This window comes from Rana temporaria, chromosome 1 (assembly GCF_905171775.1).
Source record: "Rana temporaria chromosome 1, aRanTem1.1, whole genome shotgun sequence".
Taxonomy (NCBI): Eukaryota; Metazoa; Chordata; class Amphibia; order Anura; family Ranidae; genus Rana; species Rana temporaria.
This window is the reverse complement of record NC_053489.1, coordinates 257,766,195-257,791,473: the sequence shown is the minus strand read 5'-3', so window position 1 is coordinate 257,791,473 and position 25,279 is coordinate 257,766,195. Positions and strand designations below refer to the sequence as shown.

Below are 25,279 nucleotides of genomic sequence, written 5' to 3'. Positions count from 1 at the left end.
CATTACCGCCATTAGGTGTGTATAAACAACAGTAATATATGTACATATATTATGCCAATCCTAGAAATATACAATTAAACTAATTGATTTGTTAAAGAAATTAGATCAGTGAATGCAATTAAAATATGCAACTACAACTTGATTGTGTAGTTCAGTCCTAAAATCCTGCAAAGAGATGACAGCAAAAGGGGAATATTTATGCTACCTGAATATGCTACAGTTAAAGAAGTTAGTACCTGGCCCTATTCCAACTTTGATAATATCTGCGCCTGAAAGAATTAATTCCTCCACCATCTCTCCAGTAACCACGTTTCCAGCCTGTAGACAGAAAGCACCTTGTGAGTAAGTAGAAGTCAGGGCAAAAATAGTGAGCATTTAAAACTTGGACACAGAGAGAAGTCATGTTTTTCTTACCATGATTGTATGCTTAGGGAACCTGGCTCTTACATCCTTCACATGTTGGACAAACTGCTCGGAATAGCCATTAGCCACATCCAGGCATATATAACGAACTTGAGGGACAGCAGACAAAACGCTCTCCAGATGCTGAAAATCTGTCTGCCCGGTGCCAGAGCTCACAGCCACATTCTGCAGAACACGCAGAACAATATGTTCACAACTAAATCTGTACATAAGAGAAAAAGGTGCTGCTGATTGGATAGAAGGTCAGTAATAGAGTGCAAAACCAAATATTTGAAGAAAACTAGAAGAATTTCTCACTCACATCTAGACATTCCGGGTAGTCACAGGCAAACTGCTTCCACTCCTCAGGTGAATAATGCTTATGTACTGCCGTGAACAGAGAAAACTGAAGGGAAATAAGCAAACGATTAAAGTGAATTCACAGTGCTGATTATATTCACCATTGTCACATGGGTTAAAGAACATGAAAATAAACATTTCGTTCTAAGAATGTTATGTGTTTTGTATTGTTTTTGCATAAGCAGTAACAATTATTTCTGCTGAAAAGATTGCTCATTCCCATAACACATTTTTTTTCCTGGAATCATTCAAGATATCTTTGGCAAGACCACTTTTTCCTCTATATTTCTAAAGCTTGCTACACACATCACAATCTGATTGTATAATCTGTACTGATCCACCACATCTATGTAGTACAAGGGCCAACCTGAATTTGATACAAATTAGATAGTTTAGGTAGGTCCTCATATTCATGAAAATAGTAACATTTGAGCATTTGTCACAAGTTAAAGCCCCATCAAAGCCTCCTTATTTATTACTGTAATGCAGTCAGGCACATATACAATAATAATAATAATAATAATAATAATAATAATAACAAAAATGTAATCTTTTTTTTGGAGCCTATTAAGGGAAACAGATCTCACCCCTTTGTGCTTATGATCATGCTCAATGTAGTCGTTTGCAACAAAACCAAGGGATTCTGTTTGTTTTGTTTGCCAGAGTCCAACCGTCCTGTGGGTAGCAGTATAACCCAAAGGTTTAGGACTTCCTGTGTCCCTCAATTGACTCCTGTTTTCATTCTTGTCCATTATGGAACACAGGAAAACTTCAGGACATCCAAAAGCAGTCTAACTCAGGGGTGGGCAATGCAGCAACTACCGATATCAAGCTCAAGAAAGCAGAAAACTGGATACTACCTGCAACTCAATGAGCTGCCTAAAGGACCTCACTAGGAGTGTGTTTAAAATCTTGTTCAACCAGCCAACATTTATAAACAATAGGCAAGTGGTTAAAAGGATGGTTATTGGGCCCTTGCAGAATGTAAGCTGCACAACTGGGTGCCAAAAGACACAGTGCACTCTTCGGGGTTCAAGGAGTATGGGAGTGGCAGGTTTGGGTAAGGGTAGAGGCAAGCAAGAAAGGTAAGGAAAGGGAGGCACAGAAGGTGGCAAGAATAGGGGGATGGGAAGGATGGTCCAGCTGGAAAAAGGGGGCAGGGAGAGAGGGAAAAAAAGTGGGGGTGAGCGAATGCAGGGGCAGCGTTAGTAAAGATTTAAAGAATATTTGTGTTTAGGAATTCCAGACGGAGGCTGAACCTGCTGCAACAAATAATATATAAAAATTACACAAAAAAAATAGCATTTTTATTACTGTTTAACCACTTCCCTACCGGCCCATAGTAAAATGACGTCCACAAAGAACTTCTGCCGTTCAGAGTGGACGTCATATGACGTCCTGGGCTTTCCGGGTGGATATCTGAATGATGCCTGCAGCTAAGAGGCATCATTCAGATATCCTTCTAAACTGCCGGCGATTCTGCACAACGTAAGAATGATCATAGCGGCGGTTCCGCCGCTAGATCGTTCTTACAGGCGGCGGGAGGGGACATCCCCCCCCTCCCGCCGCCATCCGGTGCTTCTCCGGGCTCTCCCGTGCCATCGGGGGCCCGGAGAACGAATCGTCCGGCGCTCGCAGGAAGCATAGAGATGACTGGTGACCAGATGGTCACCAGTCATCTCTATGACCGTCGGAGGACCCGGGCGCGATGTGATGACGTCACGCCCGGGTCCCCGTAAGTAAACAAAGCCGCGATTGCGGCTGCTAAGCAACCACAAGCATGAGATCGGTGAATTTTTTTTCACCGATTTCATGCTTTCCAGCCTGGAGGAGAGATGTGGGGTCTTATAGACCCTGCATCTCTCCATAAAGAGTACCTGTCACACACATTCCTATTACAAGGGATGTTTACATTCCTTGTAATAGGAATAAAAGTGATAAAAAAATAAAAAAATAAAAAAAAAAAGTGTAAAAAAAGAAATAAATATATAAAAAAAAAAAAGAAATAAAAATTTATTTTTTTAACGCCCCTGTCCCCGGTAGCTTGCGCGCAGAAGCGAACGCACACGCAAGTCCCGCCGACATATGTAAACGCTGTATAAACCACATATGTGAGGTATCGCCGTGTGCGTTAGAGTGCCAGCAACAATTCTAGCACTAGATCTCCTCTGTAAATCTAAACTGGTAACCTGTAAAAAATTTCAAATCGTTGCCTATGGAGATTTTTAAGTACCGAAGTTTGGCGCCATTCCATGAGTGTGCGCAATTTTAAAGCGTGACATGTTAGGTATCTATTTACTCGGTGTAACATCATATTTCATATTTTACAGAAAAATTGGGCTAACTTTACTGTTTTTAAATTTTTTTAATTCATGAAACAATTTTTTTCCCAAAAAAAGGCGTTTGAAAAATTATTGCGCAAATACCGTGCAAGATAAAAGGTTTCAATGACCGTCGTTTTATTCCCTAGGGTGTCTGCTAAAAAAACATATATAATGTTTGGGGGTTCTGCGTAATTTTCTAGCAAAAAAATTATGATTTGTACATGTAGGAGAGAAGTGCCAGAATAGGCCTGGTATGGAAGTGTGTATAACTGCCCGGTATGGAAGAGGTTAAGCAGCTTTACTGCATTATAGTAGTAAATAGGGAGGCTTCAACTGGGTTTTAACCTCCCTGGCGGTATGATTCTGTCTTGAATTACGTACCAAAAGCGGTACAATTATTTTGCAAGGAAATTTGCCATTTTATACTGTAGGCCTGTAATTTTTAGGAATAACTCACTTAAATCTGACCAAACAAGAGTGTTGTAGGCATCCCGGGTATGATTTTTTTTTTTAAAACAAAATTATAAATTATAATATAATAAATAATTATAACAAATAATAATATAATTATAATAAAAATTATTCAATAATGTAATCAACTCAAAATCACTGAAATTTGCTCAGTTGCAGAATTGTCGCTGTCATTACTTTCATTTTTTTATGACAAATTTCCCCACAAATCGCTATCGCACAATTCTGCAAGTGATTATAATTTATTATCGCTGTTTTCTAGCTGATCTAAAACCATTTTTGACATAAAAAGACACTTTTGGAAAATATACAGTTTTTAGGCAGAAAGAACAGTTTTTATTATATAAAAGTACATGCAGGGCACTGGGCAGACCACTAGGGACAAGGGGGGTGTGTATTTTTTACATACAGTACTGTAATCTATAAGATTACAGTATACTGTATGTATAGTGTTTGTTTACTTTTTTGAATTTGGCGCCGTTCTCTGCCCCCGTGCGTCGTAACGTCGCAGGGAACGGAGATCGGCGGCACATGGGGACACTGTGAATCGAGCGAGGAGGACCCCGCTCGCTCACACAGCGCGGTGGCATCGCTGGATCCAGGGATAAGGTAAGTAACTTGCCTGTGGATTCAGCGAGCAGGTAAGCCGCGCCGCTGCACACTCTGCACGTCCACCCCAAACGTGACTCGGGGATACCGATCCTAACATTGGAAACCCACCCCGAGTCAAGCTCGGGTTTACCGCTAAGGGGGTTAAGAACCAACACTTAAGATGCATTATTTTCATTTGTTGGGAGACAATAAACTCACTTTGTGGCTGATATTAGGAAAACACTGTGCCCTCGCAAGTGTCTTCTGTAGATTAAGCATTAAGGGTGACAAATTTGTTTTTATATTTTTGCATTAATATGATGAATTTCCTTCCTTAAAAATTAATAGTTGTTGTTTTAATTCCTTAATGACTAATAAAACCATTACAGTATGCAAATTAATCATTCCAGCCTGTCCCTCACTTTGCACAAGGCTCTTGCCATCTCAAAAGTCCCCACAGTATCCATATTGGCAGCAATTATAGGAATCCCTTGGTAGCTTTGGCCTGAGTTCCTGAATGTAAATGCACGGGTGAGCTCCACCTGCAAGACAAAAAGTATGAGTATACAACATGGAGAAAAAGATATTTCACAATTTTATTTTCAGTGTCTAACAGTTTATGCTAAACAATGTTATGATTAGAAAAACACAAAGCAACCTACAATTAAACTTATGGCATGCACAACAATATCTATAAGTGCAATTCAGCCCCAGAAAAAAACATTATCATTATGACCCTAGGATTACCAAAGTTTCATGTAAATGCCTTCTGTACGCAGTCCCACAGAGTATTAACTATACTTCTACACTTTGATGTATGTCATTTTATATTCTGATTTATGATTTACATGGATGCACTGCTGTTACTGGTATAGACTGATGTAGGAGCAAACTGTCTGTTTTTGAATGTATGTACTGTCGTGGATTTTCTTTTTTTGAGTTTTGTTTTGTTTTGTCTTATTGTTTTGTGTACAAGTATGTCTTCAGAAGAGAAAAAGGTAAAAATACGGAAGCTAGCCTTTTTTACGTTGTCATTATTTGTAGAATTTTGGAGGAAAATAATGGATTTAATACATTTTTGGGCTATCTATGCGGAACTGATTCTATGAATCAGCCACATAGATACGACAAGCATATCTCAGAGATACGACGGCGTATCAGGAGATACGCCGTTGTATCTCTTCTGTGAATCTGGCCCAGTGTTTCTCTCAACTTTATTCTAGTCAGTTTTGGCCATTGTTCCTCATCTAGTATATCCAATAGACAGATGTGTGGATCACATGGCACTAGATTAGATATTTACTGAGACAGGCCTTAAGGCCGGAATCACACTAGTGCGTTGCTTTTTTGAGCTGCGTTGTCGTTGCAGATTTCTCTAGAGGGTGTTCTGCAGATCAACTGCGGTTTAGCTGCAGATCAGGTGCGAATTTGGAGACCTGGGAGAACTTCCGGGTGAGAGGAGAGTGGGGGAGAATTGTATTGAGCTGAATGAGAGAAACTCCTGCAGAGAACTGAACACATGTGCGAATTAGATGCGTACCCATAGAAGATAATGGGACTAAATTCGCACCGCAAGACATAAAAACCGCATGCGGTTTGGAGGCAATACGCAGTGCGGATGCATCGCACATATGTGAACCAGCCTCATTGAAAACAATGTATTTTGAAATGTCCTGCGAATTAGATGCGGTTTAAACCGCACTCAATTCGCATAGGTGTGAACCTGGCCTAAAACATTTCTGAAATTACAAGTTCTCTCTCCCTAATTTTGTGTTTTTTTAGATATATACAGTGAGAGCACAGTTTACAGACACGGATCCCACACATACTTCTTTGACTTTTAGGCCCCTTTCACACTGGGGCGTTTTTCGAGAGTTATTTGAGCGTTATTCGAGCGAAGCCTCATCTGCAATCCCAATGTGCTGGTAAAGCACCGCTAAGACCCCAACGTTTTAGGGCGTTTTTGCAGTGCCTCAGTGTGAAAGGGTAAGGCGCTTTTACAGCGCTTTTAATTCATTTCAATGGAGAAAGGCGTTTTTTTTCAGCGCCCAAAAGCTGCTCCAAAGATTCTGCTTAAGGACTCAGTGTGAAAGGGTCCATTGAGATGCATGGAGAGCGTTTTATGAGTGCTATTTTTAACGCTAAAACGCTGTAAAAATGTTTCAGTGTGAAAGGGGTCTAACAGAAGTGATTTTAGGCTCAGAACCCGCAAAGTTCATCGTCATATGATAGAATACCCTTCAGACACCTTCTGTGACCAAATTGGCTTAGCAGAACTAAGACCAGGTGGGAGCCTGATTTGGCAGTGGTAGGGGAGGATGAGTGGGAGGAAATACTTGATAAGTATAAAATGGTCTCTACCAGAGTCTCTGATTGGTTAACCCAGATGTAAATTTTATACAGGGCTTATCCAACTCCAGTTTGTGTCTCTTGGTAGAAATCTTCTTACAGCCCTCTATATCGGCAACATACAGGCACTTTTTTCCCACCTTATTTGGTCCTTTCCAAACATTTAGATGTTCTGGGCACAGGTGGTACAATTTTTACATGACCAAATGGGATCTCCCTTATCACTGGACGTGAAAAAAAAATATCTCCTAAACGGTGCACGTTTAGGATATATATTTACTGTACCTACAAGTAAGCCTTAATATAGGCTTACTTGTCGGTATAAATAGTAGAGGACTTTACTACTGCTTTAAGCTGGCCATACTGGCAATGTATCAAAATGTAGCCATTTCAGCAGGGACCGGTTACATTTTGATCCATCAATGGCTGTTCCCGTTTGAGATCTAGTGATTGACTGTTCTTGCTCGAGACTGCTGGATATTTTTTTATCTGCAGCATTAATCAGTGTATTCTGAGTGGAGGCCCACTGTCAGAATACAATAGCGCAGCAGGGAGGATTCCCCCATCCAACTCAAATGTGTGGATGAGAATCTGCATCTATAGCCGGCTTAAAGAACAAGTACAGCCAAAGCTCCTTGGCTATACTTCTCCTGTGGTTCACAGGAGTGCAGTTCATTCTGCACTCCTGTGACCCGTTTTCCGCAGACAGCAAGCTTCAGCCGATGTCACAGAGCCGGTCCAGGCTCGGGGGAGGTCGCAAAAATGAAGTCAGGATCCGACCACTGAGAGCCTGAGCCTCTTTCCCCTCCACAGCCCAGCACTCCAGTGAGTGTGGGGGGGTAGAGCAGAGAGCTGCTGACTGACAGTTAGCAGCTCTCTGCTCGGGGAACTGTGAGAACTGAGCGATCGGCGTTGTTCGATCATTTGGTTCTCAGTGTTAGAGGTGCCAGGGGACAGATGCAGCATTGAACTGATGTTGCATTAACCTAAGTATTATTATAAAAAAAAAAAAAAAAACACATACATCTCTTTTAACCACTTAAGGACCGCCTAACGCCGATATACGTCGGCAGAATGGCACGGCTGGGCACAAGCACGTACCTGTACGTCCTCTTTAAGTGCCCAGCCGTGGGGCACACGCCTGCGACCCGGTCCGAAGCTCCGTGACCGCCGGAGTCCCGCGATCGGTGTCACATGAGCTGAAGAACAGGGAGAGGTGAGTGTAAACACACCTTCCCCGTTCTTCACAGTGGCAGTGTCACTGATCGTCTGTTCCCTGATATAGGGAAAGACGATCAGTGATGTCACAAGTCCAGCCCCACCCCATTGTTATTTTCACAATAATCAATGCATTTTTATAGCACTTTTTGCATTGAAAATGGTCCCAAAAATGTGTCAAAATTGTCCGATGTGTCCGCCATAATGTCGCAGTCACGGAAAAAATTGCTGATTGCCGCCATTAGTAGTAAAAAAAAAAATATATTAATAAAAATGCCATAAAACTATCCCCTATTTTGTAAATGCTATACATTTTGCGCAAACCAATCGTTAAACGCTTATTGCGATTTTTTTTTACCAAAAATAGGTAGAAGAATACGTATCGGCCTAAACTGAGGGAAAAAAACAATTTTTTATATCTTTTTGGGGATATTTATTATAGCAAAAAGTAAAAAATATTGCATTTTTTTCAAAAATGTCGTTCTATTTTTTTACTTGTGCTACTGGGGTGGTCTATGTACTGCAGTGCCCGTGTGGCCTACAGTACGTGGGCCGGACTAAACGTCCACTTAAAGTACGCCTCAATGAGCACATCACTAATATCCTTATTGGTTTTAAAAATCACTCAGTGTCTAAGCACTATCTCCTTAAGCACGACCAGGACCCTAAGGGAACCCTTTTCTTAGGGATTGATAGATACAAACCGAATTGGCGGGGTAGCTCCCTGGTGAGGGAAATTTCAAAATATGAAATGGCCTGGATACACAGATTGAAAACATATACCCCCCACGGTCTCAATATAGACACTGATGTGAATGCTTTTATTAATAATGCTTGATTCAATTTTTAAATTCTTTTGTGATGATTAGAATTTGGGTTTCTGTACCTAGTTGTGACATGCACGGATTGGCGGTTTTTCTTAAAGGAATTAACATGCTTTCCCGGGGCGAATAATATTCATCCAATATTATTCTCCTCTTTTTTTTTTTTTTTTCACATTTAAATTTTTTAATCAATTTTTCACGTTTGAAAGGTTGGTTTAGAATAAATACTCTTTCACCGCCCGCTTCTTCTTCTTTTTTCAATTTTTCTCACAACAACTCACATGGTTCATTCCATATGTAATTATGTAAATATAGTAGATTTTTATATATTTTTCACATATTCATATTTTTCATTTTATTAGTGGTCATTTTAAGTTTTAGGCCATTAACACATTGTTTTTCACTATGAATCGTCTCAATGCAATCTCTATCTGTTGACATTGGGACATGACATGTTTTATATTCATATTTATAGCACGGTCATTTTTCATGAGTCGAATCTAATTTTCGATTATTTTAGTCGCAATTACTAGTGTTGCCCACTAGGGGTCATTCATTGGTACGTATAGGGTTTTTTTCACATTAAAAAAAATTTTTTGGTCGTTCTCTTATCACAACTGGTTATAATCAAACTAGTTCTTCTTTTTTATTTATGCCGATAGTTCCGAGTGTTGCGATATACAGGTCTCGGATGTCCACAATTTTATAATTAAATCCACCATGGACTCAGTTAGTTTAAATACAGGAGTCATGTATGGGATAGTATTGCTGTTTTCCCTCATCTAAGATGGTGGCTTTGGATCTAACCTCTCCTTGCATGTCAGATCGAGGTGGGTTATTTATAGCGGTGAGTCACTGTCTAGCCCATCCCCATTGATAACGTCAGCCTATGACGAAACGCGTCTGGGACGTGCATTCAGTGACGCTACCGCGCTCTATTCGAACGAGGAAGGGCTCTCGTTGCCAGCCGGGACTTGTTTTTATGCTTGCTGTTTTTAGAATGATTGTAAGTACATCTTTTTATATTTAATAAACACCCTCAAACTGTATCACACTATTAGTCTGTTTCTATTCTGGGGAACTACGTGAGCTCTGAGTGGAAGGGCTGCCACTCTCTCTGTGTGGAGGATTGGATTCGCTGGACAGCTGGCTCTTCTCCCCTGGAGATTTTTCCCTTGGATGACTGTGATTAGGATTCCTCTGGATTGGTTATCAACATAAGAGCGGTGTATCTTGCTTAAGGCTATTCCCTCTTAGCTATCCGGTAAGAGGCTATCTTTGTGGTGGTGGCTTCACTGATTTGTAATACCTCTCACTGTGGTGTCATCAGAATCCAGCTGTACAGTTTCCTGCTGCATATTCAGTGTCTTTTTTCATCAGGACATTTATTTTGGACTAATTAATTTACCAGTCAATTTTTCAATATCTGATTTTATGTTTTAATTTACATTGAACATTTTTTCCAGTTTCATAGCTGGCTATTAGAGTTGGCACAGTTTTTCTTTTCCTATGTTATTTATGTGTATATGCACTGTTTATTGCTGCCTTCGGTGTTAACATACCTACATATTTTTTTCTTCATTTATTTTGTTTTTGGTTAGCGCACATTTTTTTGTTCCTACCTCGCTCTATTTTTGTTTATAGCGCAAAAAATAAAAACTGCAGAGGTGATCAAACACCACCAAAAGAAAGCTCTATTTGTGGGAAAAAAAGGACGCCGATTTTATTTGGGAGCCACGTCGCACGACCGCGCAATTGTCAGTTAAAGTGACGCAGTGCCGAATCGCAAAAAGGGGCCTGGTCCTTTACCTGCATATTGGTCCGGGTCTTAAGTGGTTAAGGTAAGACATTTACTGCTGCTATGGATATCTACCATGCTGCAGAGCTGAAAGACATTGGGGTTGATTTACTAAAGGCAAATCCACTCTACACTACAAGTGCACTTGGAAGTGCAGTCGCTGTAGATCTGAGGGGGAGATCTTAAGTGAGGGGAAGCTCTGCTGATTTTATCATCCAATCATGTACAAGCAAAAATGCTGTTTTTTTATTTTCCTTGCATGTTCTCCTCGGATCTACAACGTCTGCACTTCCAAGTGCATTTGCAGTGCATTTGTAGTGCAAAGTGGATCTGCCTTTAATAAATAAACCCCTTTGTCTCCCTTCCCAATCTCCCTCCACTCCCCAAAGAATAACCTTTAGTCTATTCCTAAATAGTTATTTTCTCTGACCTTTCTCTCCCCACCAAGCCATTACACTCATCAATACCCACTTCTGCCCTAGCCCCCACACACACACACAGTTGTATTTGGTCAAAATGAATGCAGTATGTTGTCAAAAATTACTGGAGGAACATTTGCATTCATCAGCCAGGAAGCTGCGCATGGGACGTACTTTGACATTCCAACGTGACAATGATCCTATACACAAGGCCAAGTTGACCTGTCATTGGCTACAGCAGAATAAAGTGAAGGTTTTGGAGTGGCCATCTTAATATCATTGAGCCACTCTGGGGAGATGTCAAATGTGCAGTCCATGCAAGACAGCCCATGAATTTACAGGAACTGGAGGCTTTTTGCCTAGACGAATGGGCAGCTTTACCATCTGAGAAGATAAAAAGGCCTCATCCGCATATACCACAAAAGACTTCAAGCTGTCATTGATATTAAAGGGGGCAATACACGGTATTAAGAACTGGGGTATGTAAACTTTTGATCAGGGTCATTTGGGTAGTTTCTGTTGTCATTATTGAGAAAACACAGTTGATGACCACGAGTGAAAGAAAAGTTGTTGTGTTATCATTCATATTCTCTGAAAAATGGCCAAGAAATCATAAATACTGCCAGGGTATGTAAACTTATGAGCACAGCTGTATGTGTTTGTTCAGTGCAATTTTAATTCAAGGCTGGGTGTAGAGCTGTCATAATATATTTACCTCACTGCGGGATTTTAGTGTACTTCGTTTTGGCCTTAGTAACACATCTTTGAAATCCAGCTTGATGTCATTGTCTATTCGAGGCATGATGTCCTGCAAGGGAATTGAAAGACTCATTAAACTGAGAAGAAAAAACAGAGAGAAGAGTTCTCACTGAGCTCTGCAGAGTATCATTTCAGCTCTCCGGCCCCCTGCTTTCTGACCTCTCAGGCCTCGTACACACGGCCGAGGAACTCGACGTGCCAAACACGTCGAGTTCAGCCCTGAAGCCGCCGAGGAGCTCGGCGGGCCGAGAGCTCCCATAGAACAACGAGAAAATAGAGAACATGTTCTCTATTTTCTCGACGAGTTCCTCGGCGGCTCCATCGGGCCGAACGTGTACACACGACAGAGTTTCTCGGCAGAATCAGGCTCTGACCGAGTTTCTCGCCGAATTCTGCCGAGAAACTCTGTCGTGTGTACGAGGCCTGAGACAAGCTTTAAAAATCCAGCATTTTCAATGGATATAGAGAAGAGAATATGTAAGGCCCCGTACACACGAGAGGATCCATCCGCTGGAATTGATCCGCGGACCGGCTCCAGCGGATAGATCCCCTGGTGTGTACAATCCAGCGGATCTGTTTCCGCGGATTTTTTTCCCCTGGGATGGATTTCAAGCGGATAAAAATTTGAAGACATGCTTTCAAATTTATCCGCTTGAATCCATCCCAACGGATTGATCCGCTGGTCTGTACAGACTCACCGGATCAATCCGTCCGAATGGATCCCCCCCATGCGTCGTAATGATTCGACGCATGCGTGGAATTCCTTATATGACCGCGTCGCGCACGTCGCCGCGTCATCATCGCGGCGACGGCGCGACACGTCATCGCGGTGGGATTTCGGCGCGGATTTCGATCCTATGGTGAGTACACTCCATCGGATCCAAATCCGCGGAAATCCTCGAGAGGATTTATCCGCGGAAACGGTCCGTTGGACCGTATCCGCGGATAAATCCTCTCGTGTGTACTAGGCCTCAGGGTTTACAACCACTTTAAAGGAGTTGTAAAGGAAAAAGATTTTTCACCTTAATACATTCTATGCAATAAGGTGAACACAAACTTCTGAGTATACCGCCCCCCGGCCCCCCGTTATACTTACCTGACCCTTTGAAAGTCCCGCGCTCGGACCCGACATCCTCTTTGCCGCTCAGCCTGGCCGTTGATTGGCTAGAATGGATGGATTGAAAGCAGCACAGCCATTGGCTGGCACTGGTGTCAATCACATCCAATGACGCAGCGTGCCGAGGGGCGGGGCCGAGTGATACAGCGAGCGGCCATGACTCCACACTATGCAAGCTCCCTTGCATGAATGTGTGGAGTTCTTGAGGGGAGGACCAGAGACAGCCGCCCAGGGACCCCAGGAGATGTGGATCGGGGCCACTCTGTGCAAAACGAGCTGCACAGTGGAGGTAACTATAACTAACATGTTTGTTATTAAAAAAACGTTTAATTCATTACCTGTATTAAAGCGGAAGTAATATAAGGCCATAATAAGGCTTACCTATAGGCACAGTAATTATCTCCTAAATGTGCAGTTTAGAAGACATTTACTTGCAAAGCTGCCAGTGACAATGCGCTGTTGGAGGGCTTCGTTTTAAGGCAAGTTTCACATAATGAAAATTACCTGAGTGAAGTTGCCCAAGAGCTTTAGCTAATCCGGGACTCTCCCTCCTGAGCAGGGGCGGACTGACCATTGAGTCACTCGGGCACTGCCCGAGGGCCCCATGCCACTAGGGGGCCCCATCCGGGTTGCCAGGCTCAGTAAAACCAGGGACAGTATGTAAAAATCTGCGTTTTTTTTAGATCTGTCCCTGATATGTCCGAAAATGACATGCTTTTAATGTGAATATCCCAAGATTTTAGCTGCCCCGCCTCTGCACTACCTCCTGGCGTGGTGGCCATCTGTAAGCCAGAGGGGCCCCATACTCTTCTATTGGCCGGGGGCCCCATGAGTTGTCAGTCCGCCCCTGCTCCTGAGTGCCATTGGCACCCGCTGCTGGTAATCAAAGTCATTGAGGCAATGAGGAGAGAGAGGGGGGTGGGGCCGGGCCACAGATCCGTGTCTGAAAGGCCACACAGAGCAGTGGCTTGGCTGCCCCCATAGCAAGCTGCTTGCTGTGGGGTCACTTGGCAGGAGGGAGGGGCCAGGAGCGCCGGCGAGGGACCAGAGAAGAGGAGGATCTGCTCTATAACATGTTTATTTTTAAACAAAATATAAAGACTTTAATATCACTCTAAAGTGATACTAAAGTCTTGTTTTTTTTTGTTTAAAAATAACAAACATGTTATACTTGCCTCCTCTGTGCAGTGCATTTGCACAGATCCTCCTCTTCTCGCCCCTACATCAGCGTGGTGAATGAGTGACAGCAGATAGAGACATGCTGCAGTGAAGAACGTGACTCCAGGGAAGAATAGTGCTTTCCCCCCCCAGGACTGATAGCCCCAGCCATGGCCTAGCACAGCCTATGTGACGTCCAATACACACCTGTTATAGGTGACCGCTGTCTGCAAGGAATTAGAGAAGACGCACTGACGTCACCTGTCCGCTCCCGCTTCCTGTGTCGTTTCCCGCCGCGCCGGAAGTGAGTGAAGGCTGTGCTGAGTCTGAGAGGCGGGGAGAGCGAACACACATACCGGCAACATGCTGATCAAAGTGAAGGTAGGTCCCCCCGTACTGGGGGAGGGGGGTGTTCGGAGCTCGGGTAGAGGATATATCCGTCCCGTTCATCCGTCCCTGTGAGGCCGTAGAGCAAGGCATTATGGGAGACGCTGCTTTCTGATACACTCATCTCCTCAGAGAGCATTGTGCGCCAGGGAGCCGATGGGACGGTTAGTCAGTGTACGTCTATTGTCTGCCTATGAGCAGTATAGGAAGAGGCCCTGTCACCACATTGCTATCACACATGGGTAGCGAGACTGTGGGTGTCATCACCCCCCCTGGATGGAGGAGGGAGGCCTGTGCGGGACTGGAACATTTCAAGTGTAAATAAAGGAGATATATATATATATATATATATATATATATATATATATATATATATATATATTATTTTTTTTGCACCTCAAATGCATTGCAAACACTGCGCTTCACCTGGTACAAAATTACCATGTGATCCGGTTGAGGCGCTGCTCCAAAAAAAAGGTGCCTACGCTTCTCTGATGCTATTTGAGACCACTTAAAGTGAATAGGCTGAAATTGCACTGCACTTAATCGCATGTGAGTTGCACAGCAATGTGGTGCGCTTCACATGCAGGTTATTGTGCTAAATACAGAATGCCAAATAGGGAAGGTGACTCCCCCCTAACGGGGACACAGACTGCAATAAATACTGACAAGTGTTCTAATCCCTCTCTACTCTGTCCAAAACGTAAAAATAAAATAAAACTTATGTTATATTTTAAAGTGGATGTCCGCCTAAAAAAAAAATATATATTTAAAAGTCAGCAGCTGCTGACTTAATAAATGGACACCTGTCCAGGGTGCCCGCAACGTTGGCAGCCAAAGCCGAGCAATCTCTCGGCTGCCCCCGCCACCATACTCGAGGGAATCAGTGTTGCAGCTTCACTTCCCGGTTCCCTACTGCGCATGCGTGAGTTGTGCTGCGTGTCCTCACTAGTCCCACTGTCTTCTGGGACCTGTGTGTTTCCCAGAAGGGGGGGGCAGGAATGGGTGTCACTCCTGTGGGAGTCTATGCCCGAAACTGGGTGCAAATACCTGCATTATACAGGTACCTGCACCCCCCTGAAAGGTGCCAAATGTGACACCGGAGGGGGGGAGGGTTCCGAAAAAGCAGAGGTTCACCTTTTGTGTGGACCTCTGCTTTAAGGGTCAGTTCACACTAGCGCAATTCTAGTGGCGGTTCCCACATCCCATAAGGCTCGCAGGCAGTTCACACTGCCCTATACAAACTGTTGCGGGTGTAAATAAAGTTAATGACACCCCCTGAATTAGTTCACGATTGTGCAGGTGTCAAATGACCACCCATGCGATCCGATTCCAGTGCGGACCTAAAAAAAAAGGTCCAATTTTGGTGCGAATTCAGCCATACAGTCTGTATGGCTGAATTGGCATCGCACAGACATCGCTTGTGATCTGCATTGCCGTGCGAATCAAGTGCAATGTCTAACATTGCACCAGTGTGAACCCAGCCTTAAGGTTCAGGTTCCAGACATCACCTATAAGAGCTCATGCATGTGGAATTTTACATGTTGAAAAGTCTACTAGAGCAAGGGTCTGCAAACTTTCTAAACAAAGGGCCAGTTTACTGTCCTTCAGATTTTGAAGGGGCCAGACTGTGGCCAGTGAGGGTAGAAAATGCTCTGACATCAATGGAATGCCTGATGGTAATTGTAGTATAATCAATTCACAGGAAACTGTATAAACATTATGCGACCGTGTGGGAAAAGCCCTGCATGGCCGCGCTGTTTTCAAATTGTAACAGCGGATGCAGGGAGAAGATTCCCCCACCCACTGTCACAAAGCTGGAAAATGAAAAATCAAATGAGGATGGGGGAAAAAAAAAAAAAAATTAACTGAACAATTCAAATTCTACCTGGGAATGTGGTTTCTATTTATGAAAAATTGTACTTATTGTAATACGCATGTGCTAAGAAAAATTTGATCCAGAAGTGGAACGTTTGTTATCTGTCATGAGCATTCGTTCTTTTTTTTTTTTTTCATGGTATATTTCTAGGTGTACCTGTACGTGATTTCTTCCATCAGCTCTGGGGAGCGCATGCAGTATGTGTAGCTGCTGGCTTTTAATTTTTTATTTATTTTTTCCCCGGACCTCCTCTTTAAAGTCCAATAAATTAACACGTCAGCATATTTTAAATGTTTTATTTATACAGTATATTACCGGCATTTATTTAACTCCAATAATTTGGGTATCTCTCTGCATAGTAGATTCATGTCTGTCCCTGCCACCAATAAGCTTACAATCTCAGGCCATAGACAAGTCGAAAACCGAACGTTCTGTTGATCAAAAAACAAAAGGTAGCATACGATTGTGCCATCATTTGTTTGGTCTTTCTAAACAAAATCCAGCATATTGGGGTCAGGCACTTTCAATTGTGGCACGAAAATCGTGTGTCGCGACTGTCACACTAATGGTAGTGGAATGACCAATAATTTGTGTTCGGTTTTCTATAAGTCTATGGGCTGCTTAAGGTCATTATCCCACATACGCATACTAGGGCTACTTTAGACAGGAGCCAGTTTACCTACCAGCATGTCTTCAGAGTATGCAAGGAAACCAGTCCACGGGCAACTCATGCTGCTCTTAACTGCATTATGTGTGCAATTGTTTTTCATATGTAGGAAATTCACCCTTAATTGGTAGTGTTTGCACCAGGGCTCAACAAAATCCCGGCGCCAGGTCGCAATTGCGACAAGAAATTGTGACCTGGCGCCTGCCGGTAATTTAAGGCCGCGGCCTACAAGGCTGTGGCGGGGAGGTGGAGGCACAGGATACTGTGTCTCCGTGCGCTCCCCCGCCGCGTGATCGCGACGGCCGGTAATTGAGGCCGCGGCCTTGTGAAGTCCCAAGCTTCCTTCTGTGACCTGGTGGTGACCGTTGGCATTACAAGTAAAACCAGTTCTAATGTGTAATTTTTCACTGTTTTCACTGCCATCTCCTTCCCTCTAATTAGAACCCCCAAACATTATATACATTTTTTTTTTATTCTAACGCCCTAGAGAATAAAATGGTGATACTTTCTGTCACGCCGTATTTGCGCAGCGGTCTTACAAGCGCACTTTTTGGGGGAAAAAATACTTTTTTTAATTAAAAAATAAGACAACAATTAAGTTATCCCAATTTTTTTTTATATTGTGAAACATAATGTTGTGCCGAGTAAATTGATACCCAACATGTCACGCTTCAAAATTGCGTCCGCTCGTTGAATGCCGACAAACTTTTACCCTTTAAAATCTGCATAGGCGACGTTTAAAAAATTCTACAGGTTGCATGTTTTGAGTTAGAGGAGGTCTAGAGCTAGAATTATTGCTCTCGCTGTAACGATCGCGGCGATACCTCACATGTGTGGTTTGAATACCGTTTACATATGCGGGCGGTACTCGCGTATGTGTTCGCTTCTGTGTGCGAGCTCGTCGGGACAGGGCGCGTTTTCTGGCTCCTAACTTTTTTAGCTGGCTCCTAGATTCCAAGCAAATTTGTCAAACCCTGGTTGGCACTTGATACAGTATGAAATGTGTATACAATGTTCTATACTAATAGCTGTAGCAGTAGTGTCAGTGTCAAAGTATCCTAAAGCCCTGTACACACGGGCAGAATGTCGGGAGACATTTGCCAGTAGAAAAAATAACAGCCAACATTCTGCCTGTTTTGTATGTTGGACGTGCATGCTGGAAAACCAGCAGCCGACCAACTCCCGATCAGTGCTCTGAGCCATTGGCAGAGAGCGCTGATCAGAGTGTTCTGGGGGTAGGGGCCATCCCCCTGTCAGTACACAGCAGCTCAGCAGGAGAGATCGCTGGACTAACCTTGCATGGTTAGTACAACGGCTCCTGACCAGAGCTGTCAGTTGTGTGTTTGTTTTTTTGTTTTGTTTTTTGTGGTGTGTGTGTGTGTGTACCCGGCTTTAGTTCAATCCTCTTGTCTATTTTGCCCCTAATGATTAGTGAATTAAAAGAACACTCTGCTAGTGTTTATCCAACTTAAAGTGATACTAAAGTGTTGTGTTTTTTTTTTTTTCTTTAGAAATAACAAACCTGTTCTGTGAAATGGTTTTGCACAGAGAAGCCCAGATCCTTTTTTTCGGGTCCCTCGTCAGCACTTCTGGCCCCTCCCTCCTGCTGAGTGCCCCCACAGTCAGCAGCTTGTTATGGGGGCACCCGAGCCGCAGCTCCCTGTGTCCATTCAGACACAGAGCCGTGGTCTGGCCCTGTCCCCTCTCTTCTGATTGGCTCACTGACTTTGATTGCCTGTAGCGGGAGCCAGTGTCTCTCAGCCAATCAGGAGGGAGCGTCTTGGATCGGTGAGGCACTTGTGTACTTCGCTTGATAGAGATGGGGCTCAGGTAAGTATTAGGGGGCTGCTGCACACAGTTTTTTTTTTTTTTTTTTATCTTCATGCATATAAATCATGAAGATAAAAAAACCTTCTGCCTTTACAACCACTTTAAGTTTTTAAAGCTGATAATAAATTTTAAAACATCAAACAGTGAATCAAAGAAAACTGCATTTTATCTGGCAAAAATCAATGTTAAAGTCTATTGTTTACAAAGATGTGCTTTGTCATGTCAAGTCTAATGATTTGTTTAATTACAGACACTGACTGGCAAAGAGATAGAAATTGATATTGAGCCAACTGACAAGGTATGTTTTTGGTTTATACTAATGAATTTTACAAGCAAAAATAGAAACTTTTTTTTTTTTTTTTGTGTTTTTTTTTTTTTTTTTTTCTGGTCAACAAGGTAAGAGGACAAATGCAGCATCAGAGTGATGCTGGGTTCGCATCTAAGACTGCAGCTCGCAGCAGGGGTCCCGTGCTTCCCTGTTCTACGTTTTCGGGAACGAATTGGCCCGAATTTTTGCCTGAAACTGAGCCAAAGATGTACATGACCCCTGTGCAAGCCGCACCAGAGCCGCCACAGATGTGTGAACCGGTTCCATCTCCTGTTATGCCAATTGGATGCGGTAAAACACACATCCAATTTGTACTAGTGTGAAACCAGCCTAATATTTTTATTTTTTTAGTCCATACTCTTTCAATAAATTCCTGTAATGAATACTATACTATATTATTATATATTTTTTTATATATAGATTGTTTTCTCCACAATTACATGCAGACTAGTGGAGCAAACTAGAACACTTCCAAAGGTGCTTACAATCTTACTTGATTGATTTAACTGATTGCACTGTTCCAATTGGTGCAACAGCAATTTTGCTGCGCGGCACAGATTTGCAAAAGTAGTTCCTGCGCTACTTTTGCCGATTTTCAGGTGCGACTTCAATAGACATCTGTGTATGAAGCCACACAAATGTCTATCAAGTAGCACCTAAAATCACGCTGACCTTGCTACTTTGAAATCGCGCTACTTTCAAGTGAAGTAGTGCGATTTCAAAGTGGCATCACTGTGAACCAGGGCTTAAGCTGAACTAAAGGCAGAAATGAGACCCAAATCAATGCAGCTTGATATTTAATAAAACTGGAGTTTGAACTGCCTATATATTATCTTTACTGGTTCCTCCAATAACCATTATTTACAGGATAACAAAATTTGTATATTAAACCTTTTTTGTTTTTACTACACACCTTATTTTAGACCCAGTGATGCTATCAATAACTGATTGTGCAATGGAGGCATGATTGATGGGAAGGGCCAGCATGGCTTCATGAAAGCTTTACATCACCCTGTCTCTGTACTTCTCTCAAGCAACCTCAGCCCTAATGCAATTAGTGAGTTGACTCTTGTGAGAAGTTATGCAAATATCTTGATATGTGGATGTCAGTCCAGAGGTGTGGACCTTCCTAGGTATGCTGAATTTGCTTGCAGTCCACCTATGGTGGACTAGAAGAGAGAAGCGGTACCAGGGGCCAGTCAGTTGTGCTTCTCTGCTCATGTGCTATCAAGGAGCATAATCGCAGAATAAAAGAGCAGAGTGACAGAGGGATAAACTCCTCGGTAAGCTGCTTCTTTCACTGTCCAGTCTGTCTGTGTAGGGACAATTTTATTTATTTTTTTAAGATGAGCTCGCATCAATCTGGTCTCCTGCATGGCCAGGCTTTTCTATTGACTCTGTCCTTGATATGTACTTTGTATGGTCTTTGGCGTTGTGACTGCTGAGAGAGGACGCGCGGTAGACTAATATTTTTGTATTTTATAGGTGGAGAGAATTAAGGAGCGGGTTGAAGAAAAGGAGGGTATTCCTCCACAACAACAGAGGCTGATCTATAGTGGGAAACAAATGTAAGTTCTGTAATCTATCCATTATCTTTCAGCACTATTTACAAAGAGAAATCCGCCTAATTTTAGATGACAGTTTAGATGGCCAATCCTCTTCAGAACCATATGCATCATAGGTTTTTTAGCAATTTTTTTTTTTGTTTTTTGCATGTTTTGCAGTGCATTTTTTTTTTTTTTTTTTTTTTTTTTTTCCAAATAGGAGGGGTAAGCCTTCATTATAACTATTTCAAATGTCTTGAAGTGCTTGTAAAGTCTTGGTGTTTTTCCTTTTTGTTTTTTAATAAACCTACTCGCCTGCTCTGTGCAGTGGATTTGCACAGGGTGGCCCAGATCCTCCTCCTCGGGTCCCTCAGTGTCTCTCCTGGTCCCTCCCTCCTGACGAGTGTCCCCACAGCAAGCCGCTTGCTATGGGAGCAGCTGAGCCAAAGCTCTTTGTTTTCATTCAGACACGGAGCTGTGGCCTGGCCCCTCCCCCTTTCTCTCCTTATTGGCTGACTGTACACAGAAGGATTTGTATCTTAATGCATTAAGATAAAAAAAACTTCTGCCTTTACAATCGCTTTTAAGCATCATTGAGTATTAGGTCACTTTTACATAGACATAGAGTAAATCCAGTATGATTGAAGCATTTGTTTATGCCGTTTGGAAGGCACCCAAATTTGACAGTTATTCTGTGGAGCTATGGCTGAATCTTCACACGCATACCAGCAAGCTTGGACATGTGTGCAGGCACAAATGCATGGCCCTGGACACATAAACAAATGCCTCATTCAAGCTGGACAGCCCACTGTGTTGTCCATGTGAATGAGGCCTTAAATAGTATCTTCTTAAAAATTTTTCTATTGTAGGGGATGATTGTAACTAGATTTAGACCCCTTTCACACTGGGGTGGTGCGGGCGTTAGCGGTACATCGCCGGTAGTTTTAGCAGCACTTTACCGCTGTTATAGCGGCGCATTTCGGCCGCTAGCTGGTTCTTTAACCTCTGCTAGCAGCTGAAGAAGGTGTTAATGGCACCCATGTTGCGGCACTGCCAAATCGCTTTGCAGGTGCTTCGGGAGTGGTGTATACACCAATCCTGCACCGCCCCAAAGACGCTGCTTGCAGGACTTTTTTTCCCCATCCTGCAAGCGCACCGCCCTCACACTGGGATGGCTTGAGTAGCGCGTTAGATGCTATTTGTAGCACTAAAAGCCTGAAAAAGGGGTCTTTACAGCTCCGTGCAGACTTCTGGGAGAAGCACTGAGCAATTCCAGAAGCGAGGGGTAATCTAGCCAATTCCAGAAGCAAGGGATGATATGAGAATGTTCTACACTTAAATGTACATCCAAACCAAAACCAAGTTGAGCTCTGCCTCACTCAAAACCATCATCTTTACAGTGGCCAGTCAAGCTGCCATTACATTTACTTTTGCTGGCCAGTTGTGAGGGAATCAAAGTCCAATCTTTAAGGAAACTTTTACATATATTATACAGCCCTTTAGTGATGTAAGTTCGTCACCCTTGTACTCAATTATTTTGTAAGTGGCAGCATGTCACCTATTTTGTTGGACCAGCTCTGCCTCGTTCTGTAGTTTTTATTTTTGGTGCAATGCTTTTGAAGCTTCATCCCAATGTGTGGGAAATGATCGGCTGTACTGTGATGTACTAAAGTGATATACTTTCACAGATTCTGGGTGGGCAAAAGGAATTCAAAGCATATCTATCTAAACCCAAAAACAAAATGTAATCTATTGCCTTAGATATGGCTTTCAGATTTTGGGCTACCAAAATGCCTTTCTCTGTTCATTTGTTACATCGGGGGAGGAGAATTGGTAGTTCACAGGTGACGGCTTATAAGCCATGTCAAAATGTTGTGCTTTCTCTTTAGCTCATAGGAAGCAACAAGGACAATGCATTTCTTGTATTGTCTACAGGTATTTTCTTTCTTGTCCTTCCCTTTTGAAAGGGTCTTTTCCCACCATAGATATACCACTAGACTGGTTGATGGTGTGCTCACATTATATCTCAACTTCATCATTTCTACAACTTTCCAGCTTGAATTGTGTCCTACCCTTTATTTCTGCTTGGAACTGGGCACAGAGCTCACCTCCAAGAATTGGCTCAAAGCCTTCCTTTTTCTACACTGTGACAAAATACGTCCCTTTTGGCAACCTATCTTTGCAATATCTAATGATAATTATAGTGAATCCCTTACACTAACCACACACATATGACGCCTCGGTACTTCCTGGATCAGTTACTCTTGTGGCATTTCGTATCGACTGGCAGACAACTAATCTCCCAATATTGGGCTCCATTCACAGAACCAGATTGCATGCGATAATTAGGTGTTTTCCAGAATACTGCATGCAATCCTGAAAATGTCAATCCACTACTGCTTTATGCAGTATTTAACGCAGCAACGCTTGGTAAATATTGCATAAAACAGGAGTGAAAGTCAATTCACTGGGGGGAAAAAATGTCAAAAAGACATCAGAACCTTATGAGGCATAGCGTTTTATGCAGGCTGTCCCTTCCTAGTACATACTATAGCTTGTTTTCTGAGGACTGGTAGGCTGCAATATATTCAATTTTTGTTTTTGGGTTAAGATATTGTTTAAATGGCATTTTTGTTTTTTAAAGATTAAGTAGCTGTAGTGATAATAATTTGTCTCCAATCCTTTATTGTATTTATTTTTACAGGAATGATGAGAAGACTGCTTCAGACTATAAGATACAGGGTGGTTCAGTTCTACATTTGGTGCTTGCCCTAAGAGGAGGCTGCTGAAAGATGACTAAAGTTTTTTTTGCATAGTCCATTATGGAAATTATTTGTGGAGGAACCACATCCCTTTGGTTCTGCAGCATGGGACTGCCCTCCACAGACATTTGCCAGCTTATCTGTAAAATATTAAGGTTATGTTGTGCATTGTTTTTGTTTACCCCTTAAATAAATAATCCTCAAAATACCCTGTCTTGGCACTGAAACAAGATTAAGATGCAGTGAACATGTAGGTGGTTTGATTAAACAGCACTTGGTTGAAAATGAAATTAGCCCACACCTATTTTCAGCAATGAGCATTTTGGATCATATGCAGCCTCCCCTGGACCAACAAGGTTGGAAAGCATGCGTAATCAAAAATGTAATTTTTCTGGATGATCACCATAATTTCCCTGATATATGGCTAGGACTGGGTGTGCTGAAAAGAGCTTGCATGTTTATATTGCAATTACATATACAAAATCGCACTGCGTTCTCCATCTTTGATCAAACGATTTGTTTCAAGTACTTTTTTCCACAAAAAAAAAAAGTGGCTTTGATTCCATTGTATCCTACACACTACAAAAACCACAATAACGAACTTAAGCTGTTTTAAAAGTATCCTGTTGTTGCTACTGGGAGGAACAGAAAGTAAAGTCTGTTGCAATGTAGATTTTACTCACAGACCTGAAGGAAGAGAATCCTCTCATGCAGATGAAGATGTTGCTAACTCCTAAGCAATTGGTGTTTTCTTTGTTTCACTGCTAATTGAAATTTCCTGCTGGATACCAAAACTGATTTGCCACTCACTCAGTGCAAGCTTGTGCAGTGGAATTCAGGATATGTGAATCCACATTCCAGTAGCATATCCACACTAAGGCTTCCTCTGTGGTAGTGGACTGAAAGTCCTCCAAGTGGAACTTGCTGCAAGCAGATTCCCTGAAAAAACGAAATCTATATTAAAATGTTTATTAGCTATACTCTTGGGTCTGCACTATTTGTGCTTTGATTCTATTAGTGACATCTAGCTGGAGAAATAGCAGTCCTTTACCGAAGAGGGAGCTTGAGAGTGGATCTACTGACCGTATATGGAAATGCAGATCTTGGATTCCACTGTAAGTTGCTCTTAAACTAGATATTTTTATCATTTAAAAAGCACAAGTTAGTTGTGTTGTGTGATATTAAAAGTATCAAGGTGACTGTGTTTGTGGAAAATAATACATGGTGCAAGCAGTTGGGTCTGAGGTGAAGAGAGCAGTGTGGTTGTTTTTTTTTTTTTTTAAATACATTGTTATTGCATAACTGTGTGACATTTTGATTTTCTGTGTGTAGCATAATATTGGATTTACTTACGAATTCTTAGCATGGGCACAGACATTATTTGACATGATTAAACAGCCCAAAGTTTTGTTTTTCGGGTTTAATTTTTCACAAACTGTTGCCATGATATGCACCTAGGGAAACATATTTTTCATGCCCTTTCTCACCTCTGTGGGCACCTTGACGCACATCAGCAGATGGGGGGGGAATACTCATCTATTTTCCATTGCACAACACATGTGTGAACCAGACTCACTGAAAACAATGGGATGCCATGTGACGTGTGCTTTTGATGTGTCTTCATGCAAAGGTGTTAACAGGATCTAGGGCTGGATTCCCATCTTTGGTTGGTTTGCCTAATCCATAAACGTATATATCAATGCAAGTGTTAGAACACACTTCAATTAATCAAAATGTATGATGTGTGTTGACATTCAATGCAAGGCACATTGCATTATTGAGTGTAAACATGCATTTTTATGAGTTTCCATTAACTTCAATGGAAAAAGTATCTGAGGAAAAATACATAGGTGCGAATAGGCTCTTAAGAACCCTAAGAATGTCATGCATATAAAAAAAAGAAAAGAAGAAAATACCAATTTTGGTATTGAAATACATACTGGATGTTCAACTTTTAGAATTCTGCAAAATAATTTTGACATGTTGCATATTCATTTCAGTTGAATTGACAAGTTATTAGTGTGAAATAATATTTTAATATTGTTCGTTTTTGATGCTGCCTTCAAAATAAAACCTTTCACAGTTAGTTGAA

The 25,279-nt window shown here is 42.2% G+C and overlaps 2 protein-coding genes across 2 annotated transcripts in view; one reads left to right on the top strand and one right to left on the bottom strand.

Annotated features, from left to right (window-relative positions):
• Positions 1–14,082, bottom strand: part of GMPR2 (guanosine monophosphate reductase 2) — a 25,821-nt gene extending 11,739 nt beyond the window's left edge. Inside the window, exons 1-6 of the mRNA XM_040354720.1 lie at positions 13,998–14,082; positions 11,472–11,564; positions 4,571–4,690; positions 725–808; positions 415–588; positions 237–318 (exon numbers count right to left, since the gene is read on the bottom strand). Coding sequence (XP_040210654.1) covers positions 237–318; positions 415–588; positions 725–808; positions 4,571–4,690; positions 11,472–11,558 — 547 coding nt within the window. The 5' untranslated portion in view covers positions 11,559–11,564; positions 13,998–14,082. The remainder of the gene's footprint in view (positions 1–236; positions 319–414; positions 589–724; positions 809–4,570; positions 4,691–11,471; positions 11,565–13,997) is intronic.
• On the top strand, positions 14,082–25,279 carry NEDD8 (NEDD8 ubiquitin like modifier). The gene is made up of 4 exons (XM_040354729.1): positions 14,082–14,171; positions 18,804–18,851; positions 20,367–20,449; positions 23,130–25,279. The coding sequence occupies exons 1-4, from the start codon at positions 14,154–14,156 to the stop codon at positions 23,212–23,214; spliced, it is 234 nt and encodes a 77-aa protein (XP_040210663.1). The 5' UTR covers positions 14,082–14,153; the 3' UTR covers positions 23,215–25,279.